Source organism: Sciurus carolinensis, chromosome 14 (genome assembly GCF_902686445.1).
Source record: "Sciurus carolinensis chromosome 14, mSciCar1.2, whole genome shotgun sequence".
Classification (NCBI taxonomy): Eukaryota; Metazoa; Chordata; class Mammalia; order Rodentia; family Sciuridae; genus Sciurus; species Sciurus carolinensis.
The window spans coordinates 75,773,430-75,790,189 of NC_062226.1; the positions used below are offsets into that span (position 1 = coordinate 75,773,430).

At 39.2% G+C, this 16,760-nt stretch overlaps 1 protein-coding gene across 1 annotated transcript; it reads right to left on the reverse strand.

Moving 5' to 3' along the window:
• Nucleotides 1-329: 329 nt before the first annotated feature.
• Nucleotides 330-6,610, reverse strand: C14H9orf40 (chromosome 14 C9orf40 homolog). The gene is made up of 2 exons (XM_047524466.1): nucleotides 5,914-6,610; nucleotides 330-1,607 (listed from the first exon to the last, which is right to left on the reverse strand). Exons 1-2 carry the CDS (start codon nucleotides 6,325-6,327, stop codon nucleotides 1,449-1,451), a joined length of 573 nt encoding a protein of 190 aa, XP_047380422.1. The 5' UTR covers nucleotides 6,328-6,610; the 3' UTR covers nucleotides 330-1,448.
• Between the last annotated feature and the right edge of the window lie 10,150 nt (nucleotides 6,611-16,760).

The window sequence follows — 16,760 nt, forward strand, 5'->3', positions numbered from 1 at the left end:
AATTGTACTCAACTAGGGTCGTTTTGACCTGGTTCCCCTTTCACTTATTATTTTAGATCTCATGATACTTGTTTATGGTTTTGAATCACAGCAACAGTCACTTATAATTAATGTACTGACATGCTTTAAAAGGTGTGCTCTAACCCCTGGAGAGGGTCAAGGAGTGCTGACTTGCAGCCTGCCTTGTCCCATTAGCTGGGGGCCCATTGGATGGTGAATGAAAATGGTTCTATTTCCTGCTTTAAGATCAACTTGGTGATTTATTGCAATCTTGCCATAACACAAGTAGGGACAAGTTACTAAATTACAAAGTCAACATTCTGGATGCAGTACAAATGTTAATTAACTCAGTCATTGATATTTAACTCCAACACAATTTTTTTTTTTTTTTTTAACAATGAAAAGTAACAGCAGCACAATAACTTATTTGTGACAAAGTCATCAATGGAGCAAAATAAAACAAAGCTAATTAACAGGCATTGCTTCAATTCAAATTAGTTATTTCCTTTAAACAGGAAAACTACCATTGATCTAGTGGTTCTCAACCCTGTCTGCACATTAAAGAAATGGAGGAAAGGAAGACTGATGTTTAAAAAAATAGTAATATCTATGGCCCACCTCAGAATACTTCAGCATCTCTAAAATGGGTCTCAGGCAAAGATTTTTAAAGTGCTGTCAGTGTTGAGAACTATAGGTGTAAATTAATAAGCAATAAAAAACATGCCCTCAAATCAATTCAAAACCAAGAAACTGGTCATGATAAATTTCTTTCCTTTTATATTGGAAAGGGAGGGAGTGGGCAGGCACTGACTTTTTCTCACTTTTCTTTATCCATTTTTCATTACCCATAGTACAGTTTAACAAACATCAAATATTGGAAGACATTTAAATATGCTATCCAAATTGAAATTTTCTCTACTTATTTTTACAAAGCCTTTTAAAAACAATACTAACTTTCAGAAAGAATCCCCCACATTTTAAGTTTGCATAGATGTTCAAGTCAGTTATTTGTTCAACTAAGACGACTCAGTAAGATGTATTAGAAATTTTATTTTATTAATAAGTTATTATAAAATGATATTCACGTGCCAACAAACTTTTTGGTGTAGATGGGAGAAAGATTTGAGTACTTCCCATGCATTCCTAAAACTTCTAGAATCCCTTCTCATAAGATCAGTTTCTTAAAAGTCAGAACCCAAACAAAAACTTTTCTTTTAAAATACATACATAAATATTTCGTCTACAACTGCTATGTTGTTGCCAAATCCCTATTGGTAGGTTCAGTAGTAACTACAGGCATTTATCTTCAATACAACCTTTCCTCATTTTTCAGGTTTGGAAATGATACCACATCAAGTATGGAAAACAACTTTTTCCTAAAAAATACATGAATTCACTTAAAGATGTCTCTTCAAATTCAGGGAATCCCATTTCTTCAGCTCCTTATGTCAGGACTCCATGTCAATCTCAACCACTTCATTCTTGCCCTCCAGTGTTGCTTCTGTCTGGTTATTTTCACTCACATCTTCAATGTCTGACAGATCAATATGTGGTAAAGGATTTCTCCAGTACTGGAAAGTATTGTACTGCCAAAATTCTTCATTGTGCTTTAAGAAAAAGAAACAAAAATACACCAGTAACTCAGAAGATTTACCCCACCAGGAAACAAATTTCCTTGTTTTAAAAAAGCAAACTCAATAGACTTTGCAGTCTTATTTAGCATTTTAAATATATAGTTTTAATTTTGTCTAATCAAAATACTTCACATACTCAATTAAATCTGCACATTTAAATATTTATGGAATCTTGAAAATATTTGCTTATAGTGTACATTTAAAAGAACTTTATCCATGAACATCTTTCCAGAATTTTCTAATTTTTCACCCAAAGAAAACATCTGGCTAGGTGCAGTGGCTCACCCCTGTAATCCCAGTGGCAAAGAGGCTGAGGCAGAAGGATAGCAAGTTCAAAGCCAGCCTCAGCAACCTAGTGAAAACCTGTCGCTAAATAAAATAACCCTAACCCTAACCCTGGTACTAAAAAAAAAAAAAGGAAAAAGGATAATGTCTGAATATGACTTTCAATTTTATTTTTAATGAGAAAAATAAGAATTTACATACATACACATACCCTCATAACTTATTTTTGGTCTTTTACTTGACATTGGGTGTTTTAAAAAGGTGTAGGATATAAACATAGAAAGAAAATGTTAAATTGATCATTCAATTAAAGATACAAGGCTTAACTTTTAAATCAATATATCAAAATTTATCAATTCGAATGACTGCTGGTCCCTTAAAAATTTAGCAGCTTACTCTAAAATGACTAAAAAAATTATTTCAAGTAATGAAGTTAAAAATTGGCACAGAATTTTAAGCATCCCCCAAATACTCTGTGTAAAAAAGTGGTACTGGAATTACATGCAGGCTCATAAGGTCATGATTCTGAAAATTAACACCATTCCCAGATCAATATCCAAATATATTCTACTTTGTTATGCCCTTACTTTAAGTTTATATTTGCTACAGCAGCACTGTCTAATATAAATATCATGGGAACTACATATATAATTTAAAATTTTCTAGTAATCACAGTCAAAAAAGAACCAGGTGAAATAATGTAAATATCTTCTTATAATTTTTTTGGTACTGGGACTTAAACTCAAGGGTGCTTTACTACTGAGCTACATCCCCAGTCCTTTTTATTTTTTGAGACAAGAAAGAACTAAGTTGCTGAGGCTGGCCTCAAACTTGCCATCCTTCTGACTCAACTTCCCAAACTGCTGGGATTACAGGCATACACTACCATGCCCAGCTACCTTAACATCTTATTTGACCTAATATATCCTAAACATTAACATAGTCAATATTTTAAAAATTAATATAATACATCCTTTCTAGGTTTTCAAATCCTGGCATTTTATACTTCTAACATTATTCAGACCAGTCATACTTCAAAGCTCGTTTGCCACAGGTATTTACGGGTTATTGTACTGGAGAGCACAAGTCTATAATTAGGTCTCAGTAGGAAGTTCATTCTGTGTCTTAAAATTTAAGACTTAAAGAATCAAGTCTTTTGGAGATGTCTTAATACTGGGATAAAAATGTAATAAGTCAAAAATTTATAAAAGAAAAATTTCCCTTTAATAAATAAACAAAGTCCTAGTTTTCTTTTGGAAAGTTCATTATTAAAATTATCTACTTATAAGCAAAGATTAAAAAAAGATGGGGTGTGCTATTGATATCAGTATAACCTAATGGATAAAAGCACAAACTTTGCCACCCGGCAGACCTAGGTTTGCATAACTCTGATCTTGATCTCACTGGTATCATGGAGTAGGACTATTGTGGGAATTTAGAGTTAACCCAGTAATTGCTCAATATTGCAAGGTATTACATTCCAAAATGAATATGAAACATCAATTACCTTCTCCTTAGTGAAACATTTGCTTACTGTTAAAAGCAGCTAAAAGAGAACACTGGTAGAGGAATGAACATGCATAAAATGACACTAACACGAAAAAGATGTATATACTTAATATCTCACTTTTTAAGTTCTCAGTAAAAAAAAAATCTGAAACCAACGTAGGAAATATACTGAGGTTTCAGGACAGAAAAGAAGGATCTTGCTGTACACAGTGGCCCACGACTGTAATCCCAGCAACTTGTGAAGCCAAGGCAGGAGGATAGGTTTGAGGCCAGCCCCAGAAACTTAATTAGGACCTAAGCAAATCAGTGAGACCCTGTCTCAAAATTTAAAAGCTCTGAGGATATAGTTTGGAGGCAAAGTGTCACTGGGTTCAATCCCCAGTACCCTCCTCCTCCCCTTAAAGAAGTACCATATTCTGCATAGATTGCATCTTTGATTTAGAAAGAAGGTATTTGAAGTAGTATTTCCTAAATAAGATCTCAGGGGTGAGGACAGGTATTTAAGCTCTATTCTCAGCACAACAAAAATCATACAAATATTACATTGAACTAAACAAGATTTTTCCATTGCCACAGTTTTGTTATATCCTGTTTTCCATTTGTAATTTAGCTATAATAATCTTAAAACAGCAAGTCTGTGTCTTGGCAAGCAAAGTCAAGAGGGAGGCAGAAGAAAGCATATCTATCTCTGATTTGGAGGAAGAGACTTAACAAAAAGAAGGAATTTTGAGTGTTCCAGGTTTTCCCCAAAGAAAAAGGAACAGGAGACCAGTCTCAGTAAAGAAACTTCAAGAGTCAAACTTCTTCCCTGCCATATGCTTGCAGCAACTAATGGAAATACAGCACTGCCAGATTTAGTCACTTTTTAAGGTATAGTTGTTTCTCACAGACTCTAAGCCAAGTGTCTTTGACTAAATTTATCACACACTCTCTTTGCCTGTTATTTTCTTATTTCCCTCTTATCAGTTCTATGGCATATGATACATACCACATTGTGGTAGGAAAGACAAACCTACCAATGGATGAAGTCCCAAAAACTGTCTGAAGAGGATAGTTTCTAACTACAAAGGACCTATCTTCATAATCAACATGGATGATGACTATCACTAACATGGATGACTATCTTTGTTATTGATTTTGAACATCTAAGAGCAATTTGAAGAAAAAAATCCCAAGTAAGGCTGATGTTTATTCTAAATTCAAAAAACTGGAAGTAGAAGTACTTACAATTTCTAATTTCATCCAGAAATGGTGATTACAATGATTAAGTCTAGAAGATAATTTCTCTCACAGGAAAAATCTTTTTTTCCTAACTATAAAATTCTCAATTTTTTTTTCATGAACAAAGGAACTGTCTTTCCCCCCCCCCCTGCAAGGTAGTTAATCACCTCTGTCACAAAATACTTTAGACAATATGTTGAGTGGATACTATACTACAGTGGTCAAAAAGTTTGGTGAATTCTGAGCCTCTACATTTGGTTTTTCCACCCGGACAACTTCCCTAGTAAGTCAACCCAGGACTGGGGGAAAAATAGCTTGAATTCCTAAATCTAGACCAAAGGTGCCAATACATAATATAAGCAATAAAATAACTAAACATTTTCTAGTAGTTATACTGAAAAAGTAAATTTGATGAAATTAATATATTTTATTTAATAAGCTATGTTCAAATTAATACAGCTTGAGTAATCAACATATAGTTTACCTTTTTTCTTACTCAATCTTCAAAATCTTGTGTGTTGCACTTAGAGCAGCACATCTTGATTTGGACTAATCAGATTTCTAGTATTTAGTAGGATCACACAACTAGAGGCTGGGATATCTGGACAAATCAGATCTTTTAAGGATTCTTAAGAAACATAGGGATGAAAAAAAGAGGAGCCCCGTGATTCTCATAAGGGCTTTAAGTGCACAAATGCCAACAATCCGTCTTCATATGATGGGATTTAACAGTGAAGAGTTAAAAAAAGGGCTTTCCAAAGATGCAAAAGGGCTTCCTCTCTGCCAAAAAGGTTGTATCAGGCCTTCGGTATGCCCAATTAACTGATGGCTACCAGATTGATAACTCTCTCCTTACTCTGTCCCGATTTCTGGACTAATCATCGTTAAACCTAGGAGGGCCACGCTATCCCTTTCCCCGACGTTCGTCGTTGAGCTGCACCTCAGAGTCAACATCTGGACCAGGTCCTACAGTCTGCAAGGCCCGCGCTACACAGCGCCCGGGCTGATGCTACAGGGCCACCTCCACCTCCACCTGGTCTACCTGTGCTTTCCCTCAAACTCGCTCCAAATACTGCCAAGGGCGGGTTTTGGGCGCCGCGTGCTGCCCGGGGTAGGGGTCGGCGTCCATTCCCACAGCCGGAACCCGGCTTTTCGCCTTTTGGGGGGTGTCTTAACGGACACAAGTCGAGGGTGGATAATCCGTTCCTTCCCAGGTGCAAAAGGCGAGCCCTCCGCCCTCTGCCCACCAGCCCCCAGCCCCTACCTGGCGCGATGCGGCCCCCCAGTCTTCCCGCGGGGGCCCTGTGCGCCCCGCCCCGTCGTCGCCACCGCCCCTTGGGGGCTGGGCATCCCGGGGCTCCTCCCCCGGCCCCCGGGATCCTCCGGGCAGCTGCGACAGCGGGGGTTCGCCCGTTTCCAGGCCGCGGCCCTCATGCTCCCCGCCGCTCGGGGCGCTGCTGTCCCCGCTGTCGCGGCGCTTGCTGGGCGAAGCCGAAGGCTCTGACATGGCCCCTGCGTCGATTTTGCGCTTTCGCGGTAGCCCGGGATGCGAGGCCCCCGACGGCGGGATCCAGAGCGGCGGCGGCGGCGGCGGCGGCTCCTCCGTGAAGTCGCAGAGCAGGAGCCGCTTCCAAGGCACGTGGAACGTCAGCGGCTCGGCCGCACGCCGCTTGGCCATGGGCCTAAGGGCTCGGGCGGAGACGGCGGGGCGCGGGGACCGAGCGCTGATAGCCGTGGGGTGGAGCGCGAGGGAGGGCGAGGCGGGGCGAGGCCGAATGGAGCAAGGCAGCGTCTGGAAGGTGGCGAGGGGAAGGGGGCGGGGCGGCCCGGGTCGAGTGGAGCGTCGCCCTCTTACTCGGCCTTAGCCGCCGCGGAGGTGCGGCCCGGACGTTGAGCAGCAACCGCGAAGCGGCGGAGATTCGAACCTGCGCACGAATGTGCGCGCGCGCACTCGCGCCGGCTAGACGCGGTCGCTGGTTGGTGGAGGCTCGCTGCGCGCGCTCCCGAACGCCCTCGCGGCCGGAAGTGCGCGTCCCGGAGGGAGGCGGGAAGGCGGTGGCGGGCGGATTAAAGTCCCAGTACAGTCTCCCGCAGGGGGCGTGACCTTTACTCAGGAGTCCGGTAGCAGTTGTGAGATTCCGGGCTGCGCCTTACATTCTGCACCCTTTACAGGAAATTTAAGACCTTCTAAATGTATGCGTTAGTAATATTCCCTTCCTCGCGTCAGTGACCGCGGACTGTGTCTCCGATTAGGACACAGGTTATGCAGATGCCTAATATTCTAGTGTTAAACAGAGGTTTTACACGGCGTCCGGGTCCAGGGAAGTATTAAAAACCAACGTGCAAAGAATCAACAACAGTGCTTTAAAATGCCTGCTGTGGAAAGTGAAGTCGGAACCATTCCTCAAAGATCTCTTGATTAAAAACTTGAAGTTGCAGACAAGATGTGCAATTCATCCATAAGAGCTGAGTAATTGGCAAGAACCAAGCCAGGAGCATAGCTCGGCTCCTCTCTTCCAGCCGAAACCTAAGTCTTCTTATTTTGTTGGAAACCGGTGGTCAGACTGGGATTGCAAAACCATTAGCAGCAAAATTTTGTATAGTCGGGTGAGGTGACATGGAAACAACCTCAATATGTTTGCCTTAGTACTTTAATTTCTATAGTTTGATAAAGACAGTACAAGTAAGCAAAAAAATGGAAGAAACATAAAGCTATTATCAGTGCTTTGAAGGAAGAAATTTATAATCCCCATAAGTGGAATTGAACCCAGGGATTCTCTATCAGTGAGCTTCATCCTCAACCATTTTTCTTTAGGGTTTTTCTTAAATTGCTATACTGACCTCGAACGTGAGATCCTCCTGCCTCACTCTCCCAGTGTAGCAGGGATTACCGGCATGGGCCACTGTTCCCAGAAGATGTAATCTTGCGGGGGCGGGGGGGGGAATGTGCGCAAAGATAATTCTTTGCCAGGTGGTACACACGGACTAAATATTGCTCTTTGTGCCTACCACTCCAGGGGGTTGTGAGTGGTTAGAGTAATTGTTTACTTATTAGCAGAAATAGGATAGTAAACGATAGCTTTTCTGTTTGATTTTCTTGGCTCTTATTTGATATTGATAACACATTTGTTTCTAACAGATGAAGAGTGTACCATTTTCAAACTAATGGCCCAGATCAAATGAAAGAGCTTAATCCTAGCTGCAGTTTGTTTAAAAGTTTTGAAAGGAACTCAGCCCCAGGAACAACAGAATATAGTTAATTATCTATTCTTTTGTGTTCCTATCCCCTGGCCCTCTTTTTTGAAATCGTGAAATTTATTATATTATGCAAAAGTTTGTATAAAATGTGCATGTAATTTAAAGAATGATAGTAAGATACCCAGTAATGGATATGGAGAATAAGAAATTCCCAAAATAATGAGGCCTAAGAAAAAGAAAAGGGATTAAAAGTGAAGGCCATGCATTGACAGTTTTCATTTCCCAAGATGAATGTTTTCCAGATGCTGGTTGCAGGCAAAGAGGAAATGTTTTATCATCTTCAAAAGAAACAGTTTCTAGGAGGTGTCATTTCCTCCAAAGCAAGATCCTTTTTGGCATTGTCCACAAACCTTGACCGAAAGGGCCCACATTCCTGACTGTCTCATGAAATAACCTATATAAACCCAGTCCCTCTTTGTTTAGTGGCTCATTTTCCACCAGGAGAGGGGTCCACGGGCACTGTTTCATACCCCTGACTAAAGAGCTGAGTTGAGGCATGAAGCTTGCATCCTGCTTGGTCTTTTTGTGCTAACACCCAGGACCCAGTTTCTGAAATAGAGTTATACCAATACCAGAACATGACAAGCTGCTTGTAGTACATCTCTCACATTGGTACCCTTTCTCTCACTCCAAGTAATTCTATTTTTAATTTTGAGTTATCATTCTTTTACTTTTTATTTGTAATTTATAATACAGATATACATCTGTATATATGTTTCTAAAAACCCTTTTTTGGTTTTTGTTGACTTTAAAAAAAAACAGCTTTTTGAAGTCTTACAGCAAGTTGCATATATTTAAAGTGTACCACTTGACATATGCATATGCCTGTGAAACCATAAACAATCAATATAATATACATATCACTCTAAAAAGCTTCCTCTTGCCTTTTTGTAATCTCTTCCTCCTTCCCCCACCAACCTCTGCCCTCTTGGTAACAACACATTTACTTTCTGTAATTGTATTCCCTTTTAGAATTAATACTCCCTTTTAGAATTTTGATTATAATTGCACTGAAATTTTAGAAAAATTTGGGGAGTATTTTCTTTATAATACCATGCCCATTCCCTATTCAGGAACATTACATAGCTCTAATCATGTAGATTTCTAAGTGTCTTTAGCAGGGTTTTATAATTCTCACCATAAAAAGCTTACACATTTTTTTATTCCTAGGCACTTTTTAATAAGTTTTTTAGATAGTACTCCCCCTCCCCCCACCCAGTGACATTTTCTAAGTTATTGTTGCTGCTCTGGGCTCTAAAAAGACCCTGAAAGTAGAATTTTAAGTTAGTTTACCCTAAGTTGTAAATAGCACCAGATCTGCTTATTCAAGGAATTAATATGCAGTTTTTTCAATGAATTAATCTGTAGTGGTTGCTCTAAAGATTTTGATATATATTTTTAACTTTTCACAGTCTGCTTAAAGTTAACATTATACCATTCCATGTCGAATAAAGCACATTTACTTTCTTACCCCTCCAATCTGCATGAACTTTTTTTTTTTTTTGGAATTGCCGGAGATGGAGTCCTGGGCCTTATGCATGCTAGGCAGGTGCTCTGCCACTCGCCTACATCCCTAGCACCTATATTATTTTTTTTTTTAACTTTTTAAAATTTGTTCTTTTTAGATATACATGACATTAGAGTGTATTTTGATATATTATTCATATATGGAATAAAACTCTAATTAGAATCCCATTCTTGTGATTATACATGATATGGAGTTTCATTGATGGTGTATTCACATATGAACACAGGAAAGTTATGTCCAATTCATTATACTGCCTTTTCTTTTTCCAACCCCACTCCCTTCCCTTCATTTCCCTTTGTCTAATTCAGTGACCACCTATTCTTCCCTACCCACCTTATTGTGTGTCAGCATCCACATATCAGAGAGAATGTTTGGCCTTTGGTTTTTTGGGGGATTGGCTTATTTCACTTAGCATGATCATCTCCAGTTCCATCTATTTACTGGCAAATGCCATAATTTCATTCTTCTTTATGGTTAATATTCTATTGTGTATTTATACCACATTTTCTTTATCCATTCATCTATCGAAGGGCACCTAGGTTGGTTCCACAGCTAAGCTTTGTGAATTGAGCTGCTATTAAACACTGATGTGGCTGTGTCACCATAGTATGCTGATTTTAAGTACTTTGGGTATAAACCGAGGAGTGGGATAACTAGGTCAAATGGTGGTTCCATTCCAAGTTTCCTGAGGAATCTTCATACTGCTTTCCAGAGTGGTTGCACACTTTGCATTCCCACCAGCAATGTATGAGTGTATTCATATTTTTTTCCCCACATCCTTGCCCAGCATTTATTGTTACTTGTATTCTTGATAATTGCCATTCTGACTGGAATGAGATGGAATCTCAGGAATCTCAGGGTGGTTTTGATTTGCATTTCTCTATAATCGCTAGAGATGTTGAACACAATAAAGGTTGGGGAAGAATAGAAATTCATTGGATTAGACAAAGGGGAATGAAGGGAAGGGAAGGGGATTGGGAATAGGAAAGACAACAGAATGAATTGGACATAACTTTCCTATGTTCATATATGAATACACAACCAGTGAAACTCCAGATCGTGTAAAACCACAAACTGGGATCCTAATTAGAGTAAGTTATACTCCATGTATGTCTATGTCAAAATACACTCTGCGTCATGTATAAAGAACAAATAAAACCAAAATGAATAGCATTTAAAAAAATTCACTCATCTTTTCTTCTCTCATGTCTAATCTGCTCTTGATATCATACACTGTATTTTTCATCCTGCACAATGTACTTTTCATCTCTAGAATTTCAGTTTGGGTCTCTTGTCTTTCATTTCTCTAGATAATGTTTTTGAACATATGGAATAGAGGTAGACTGTTATAATGTTCTCTACTAATCTTAAAATCATTGTCAGTTGTAGATTGGTTTTAGTGGTCTGATTTTTCTCCTCTTTATGGTTTGTATTTTTGAACACATATGATAATTTTTTACTAAATACCAGATATGAATTTTGTTTGTTGGGTGCTAAATATTTTTATATTCCTAAAAATATTCCTGGGCTTTATTCTAGGATGCTGTTAAGGTACATACAAACAGCTTGATCCTTTTGGATCTTGCTTTTTGTCAGGTGGGACCTGAGCATTATTGAGTCTCTGCCTAACTAGCCCCTGCTTCTGAGGTATTGGTCACTATGACAAAATAATTGAGATAAACAACTCACAGGAGGTAAGTTGCTTACCTATTGCTTTGGGCCTGTGATGGCCCATCACGGCAGGAGTGTGTGGCAGATGAGGTAATATTCATCTCATGGTGACTGGGAATCAAAGAGGGAGAGAGGGGAAGGGGCGGGGGTCCCATATTCCATTTTAGGGCAAATCCCCAATTAACACTTTCTCCTATTAGGTTACACCTCCCAAAGGTTTCACCACCTTCCAATAACACCACATGCTGGGGACTAAGCCAGAGCATGGGCCTTTGAAAGACTCTTATCTAAACTGTAACATGCATGAGGCAAGGCTTTTCTCTGTATCACATGCAGTGCCCTAGAAATTGTGACATTTTCCAGTCTGGGTATGGAAACAAGCATTGCAGTATGTTTCTAGGAGGATACTATCATCAGTAGTTGCCTATGTGGGGGGATATTGGGGGACAAGGATGAAAGGCATATGGAACACGTTTGGGCTACCTCAAATTATCTTGGTATCACTGGTGTCCTGTGGGTTACAAGTTTTTTCATTAGAGGTTAATACTCTGTTTCAGGCTTCTACTTTGGGAAGACAATTTTCCATGAGTTTCTTGCATTTCTTCATACTTTGCAAGCAGAGGCACTGGCTGACTTTATTCAACATTAGGTTTTTAGGGTTGTTTTGTACAGTACAGAATTGGAAGAGAGAGATAATACACACTCTTCAGAAGCACAGGGCAGCTTTGTTTATTGTTCAGTATAATAATGTCTTCCACTGGGGAAAGTCAGACATGCAAACTGCTTGCTCATTATAAGATTAAGCTTTCCAAAACTCATTATAAATGATTAATATGCCCAAAGCTTGGGGTTCTCTCCTGTAATGTAACCCAAATGCATGTGCAGGCATCACCTGGTACTCTTGAGGTGTTCTGTGAGATTTAGGACTGAAGAACTGGTATAGAATTAATAATATTCTGGCTACTGCTATTACAGTGTGCAGTAAACAGTCCTTTGTCTTTGACATAGGAGTCTTCTGTCTTCATTCATGAAACTATAATAATGTCTTCCACTGGGGAAAGTCAGACATGCAAACTGCTTGCTCATTATAAGATTAAGCTTCCCAGGCTAATTTCCTAACTTGAAAGTAGGGTAAAATCTTGAACCCTTTCTAACTGACACCTTCATTCTCAGATAAATTGCCACATGAAAGGGCATGAGATCTGGTCTCATCAGCAGCCTGTGGGTCAGAGGGCACAATTTTGAAGCCTGGGGAGTTATCTCCTTGTGAGCAAGCTGTACCTAGTAGATAAATTCTTTTTCTGCTGGACTATTGACTGTTCTTTGGGTGTTTCCAGCCTCTCCAGAGATGTCCCCATATATATCAGTACTATGTCTCTTTACAAAGCTGTCTTTTAACAAATAGTTTTGTATTTGCTCTGTTCCTTTGTGTGTGTGTGTGTGTGTGTGTGTGTGTGTGTGTGCGCGCGCGCGCGCTGGGGATTGAACCCAGGGCCCTGTGCTTGTAAGGCAAGCACTTTACCAACTGAGCTATCTCCCCAGCCCTGCCCTGTTCTCTTATGCTACTTCTTTGTAATCTATAAATATTTTTCTTACATCTATCAGAACTGACATTGCAGGGTAATTAAGTAACTCTGAAGAGGGACAAATCTCCAAGGAGAATGGGACATATGAGCTATTTCATGTTTGGCAGAGCATGAGAGGTGTACTGCCTTATAAGCTGTGAAGAAGAATCTACAAAAATTGTATATTCCTGTAGATTGGGGGTTTGCATCTCAGTTTATAGTAACTGGGAGTCCCAATCATAAGTTATGTTTATACTCACTCATAAGCATTTTTCATGACCTTCCATTGGGTCCTCAAGGGAGAGACTTGGGGGCACAGCAGTCTTTGTTGAAGACTAGGAAGAACCATCTCCACCCTGGAAGGCATGAATATATAGAATAGCTATTGCTGAGCTGGAGGTAGGCACAAAACTCCACCTGTTTCCCTGGACCATTCTCTGCTGTAAGCAAAAGATTTAAGCCACTGATGGAGGATCAACAATCATTTTCCCAGGACACAGACACTGCTTTTGGAATAGAAGCAAAACTCAGAGTGAGGGGTGAAAACTGTCCCTTTCTAGGACAAAGGCAATGGATCCTTTATTTCTGGGAAAAAGCAGAAGCAAATACCTTCATTTTGTGTAGAAAGGTAGAAAATAATTTAATAGTACTGCTGGTGTAGTAAGAAATTCCTGCTGAAGACCAACCACAGATACATGGGGAAGAAGAATAGGACTGATGAGAAAAATCCAGTTCTGCAAGTAAGGCACACAGCCTGCCTAAGACAGAGCCAGGCTAGAACAATAAAGATCATGGGACAATAAAAAATAATCTAAAATACATATTAAAAAGTCCCAGAAGAGAGAATGGGAAAGAATATTTGAAGAGTTAAATGGATAAAAAACTTTTGAGAAATGACACAACACCAAACCACAGATCCAGCAAGCTCAAAGAACCCCAGAGTATCGAAAACAAACAAAACCACATACCCCTAGACACTTCAGACAAGCAAAAGCTGAGAGAATTCATTGCTAGAAGACCTGTGATACAAAGGAGGTTCTTCAGGCGGCAGTATGATGCCAGATAGAAACTTGGATGCCCATAAGGAAATGAGTGTTTTGTAACAAATTATGCTCAAACTTGATAGTGACTTAAAACATTTTCTCAGTCTAGGGGCTAGGAATTCACCATCAGCTTAGTGGCACAGGGATGCCCCTGTAGTTACAGTCAAGATGTTGGTGTGACTGTCGTCATGTGTAAACTAAACATGGGCCAATGATCCACCTCCAATTTCATTTAGTTCATGTGATCGTTGGAAGAGGCCTAAGTTCTCCATGTGGGCTTCTCCCAGTACAGGTGGTCTTAGAGAAAGTGGAGGCCACAGTGTCCTTTATGTAGAAATCACATCTTTTCCACCATATTCTATTTACTAGAAGTCAAGTGCTACAGCCCACACTCAAGGGAAGGGGAGATTAACAGAATTTGTGGACATATTTTTAAAACACCATACCAGAAATTATTAAAAATGATAAACATGAGACATTTTTGTCACTTTTATTACTTTAAAAGAATTTATTCTGAAGCAGAAATATTACCAATGTGTTCTGGGTTTTACTCTATGCATGTAAGTAAAATGAAAGATGGAAGGGGAATTATATTGTGAGGTTTCTATAACTATACATGAAGTGGTATAATACTATTTGAGGGCAGACTAAGAAGTTAAACATGTGTAAATCCTTCCTAAATCAGTGATACTTGTATTTTGTTGTTTTGTATAAAGATCTCTAACTGCTCTAACTAATAAGCTATAGTGGAGATGAAATCAGGAAAATACTGAATTCAAAAGGTACCAGAAAAAATGGGACAAGCAGAAAAGGAGCAAATGGTGGGTTTGAATTTAACCATATCAATAATTACATGAAAATGTAAGTAGTTTAAATATATAATTGAAAGACAGCCAGTTGGATAAAAAAGCAAGACTCAGGTATATACTGTTAATAAGAAACCCACTTTTTTTTAAGCTATTTATAATTTTTTTTTATTGTAAACAAATGGGATACATGTTGTTTCTCTATTTGTACATGGAGTCAAGGCTTACCATTTGTGTAATCATAAATTTACATAGGGTAATGTTGTTTGATTCATTGTTATTTTTTTCCCTTCCCCCCACCCCTCCCACCCCACTTTTCCCTCTATACAGTCCTTCCTTCCTCCATTCTTACCACCCTCCTTATCCCTAACCCTAAACCTAACCCTAACCCTGACACTAACCCCTCCCATCCCCCATTATATGTCCTCATCGGCTAATCAGTGAGATCATTCGTCCTTTAGTTTTTTGAGATTGGCTTATCTCACTTAGCATGATTTTCTCCAATTTCATCCATTTGCCTGCAAATGCCATTCTTCATGGTGGAGTAATATTCCATTGTGTATATATGCCACAGTTTCTTTATCCATTCATCAACTGAAGGGCATCTAGGTTGGTTCCACAATCTGGCTATGGTGAATTGAGCAGCTATGAACATTGATGTGGCTGTATCTCTGTAGTATGCTGATTGTAAGTCCTTTGGGTGTAGGCCAAGGAGTGGGATAGCTGGGTCAAATGGTGGTTCCATTCCAAGCTTTCTGAGGAATCTCCACACTGCTTTATGACCGTTTGACAGTGTGGGAAAACATTAGCCCCAACCTAGAATAGGCTCATGTAGGAATTCAAGGGGTGAAGTCCTTCACCTTTGCCCAGATGACAGCTCCTCCACAAAACGTCAGGGCTGTTTCCTCTCATTACCCTAAGAGGGCTAGCTGTGGACCCAGCAGGATGGACAGATCAGTATTAGTCTTAGCTTGGGCTCCCACTTTCTCATCTTTGCTAGGTGTTCTGAGAGCACTGCAGAGGACCCCCTCTGGACATCTGAAGATGACATTATGCAACATAATGCATATTATATTTGGACTGGAAGAGGCAGACTTTGAAGATGCTTTTTAAAATAATAGAATTTTCTGAAGACTATCCAAATAAACCACTATTTGGTTTTTATCTAGAATATTTTATCCGACTGTGTATGCTGATGTGTTTAGACATCTTGCAGAATTGATGGAGTCCAACATACGATGTGTCTCCTGTCTTAATATCAATTTGGTCTCTGGATGAATCAATCCAAACAGCCCAGTCAGTAGCCAGGCAGCACATCTTTATCAAGAAAACAATATGAGAAGTTTCAGCCATAGTTTAATAAAGCTGGACTCTACCATGGTAGACAACTGGTCTTTTAATGTTTTTATCATAGTTGTATATAATTGCATCTTTGTAGAATGGCTAACAAATTTTAAGTGCTACAGGTTATAAGGATTCTGAGAAAAAAAATTCCTTTAGTTTGCTTGTGTTTTGTAAATTACTGCATGAATTTATAATATATCCTGTTTGTAGTTTTTCCAAGTATATAATACTGGTGTATCATGATCATGTATACACATCATTTTGTAACCTGTAAGTCTATACTTTTAAATATTGTAAACCTTATTTTTGAATGGTTTAGATTTTTAAATTGGAAAGAAGCACCTAAGTTTTATACATATTACATTTAAGACTGTTAAAATACGTAACTTCAGCACAAGAGACTGTCAGTTATCTCCTTGTCTGTGGGAAATAGATTAATAAATGCCTAGTTTTCAATCATCTGATAGTTTCATTTTGAATTTCTTCCTTTCTCCTTCCTTCTCCCCTCCACCCCCACTCCTTTTTTGGTTCTGGGGATAGAACCCAGGGTTATTCGACCACTGGGTTACATCCCCACCCCTTTGTAAATTTTTTTGAGATAAGGTCTTACCAAGTTTTGTCCAGGTTGGCCTCAAACTTGTGATCCTCTTGCTTCCCAAGTCAACTGGGACTACAGGGATGCTCCACCATGCCTGGTTTACTTCCAGTTTCAAAACAAGCTTACATTTCATCAACAAAGTCATCAAATTTGATTTTAAATACCAATTATAATCTCCAACTTTATTTTGAATATATTTACATTAGTTTCCATTAATTACAAACATGATCAGTTTCTGTCCATCTGTAATTAGGCCATTTGTTTCTTCATTATTTATCATTTAATTGAACCTTTTGTG

Bases quoted from the DNA above. Each gene is read 5' to 3' on its own strand.
- C14H9orf40 (XM_047524466.1), bottom strand. From the start codon at position 6,327: ATGGCCAAGCGGCGTGCGGCCGAGCCGCTGACGTTCCACGTGCCTTGG. The intron at 1,608-5,913 runs GTAGGGGCTGGG...TTTTTCTTAAAG, and splicing joins GGGGGGCCGCATCGCGCCAG to CACAATGAAGAATTTTGGCA.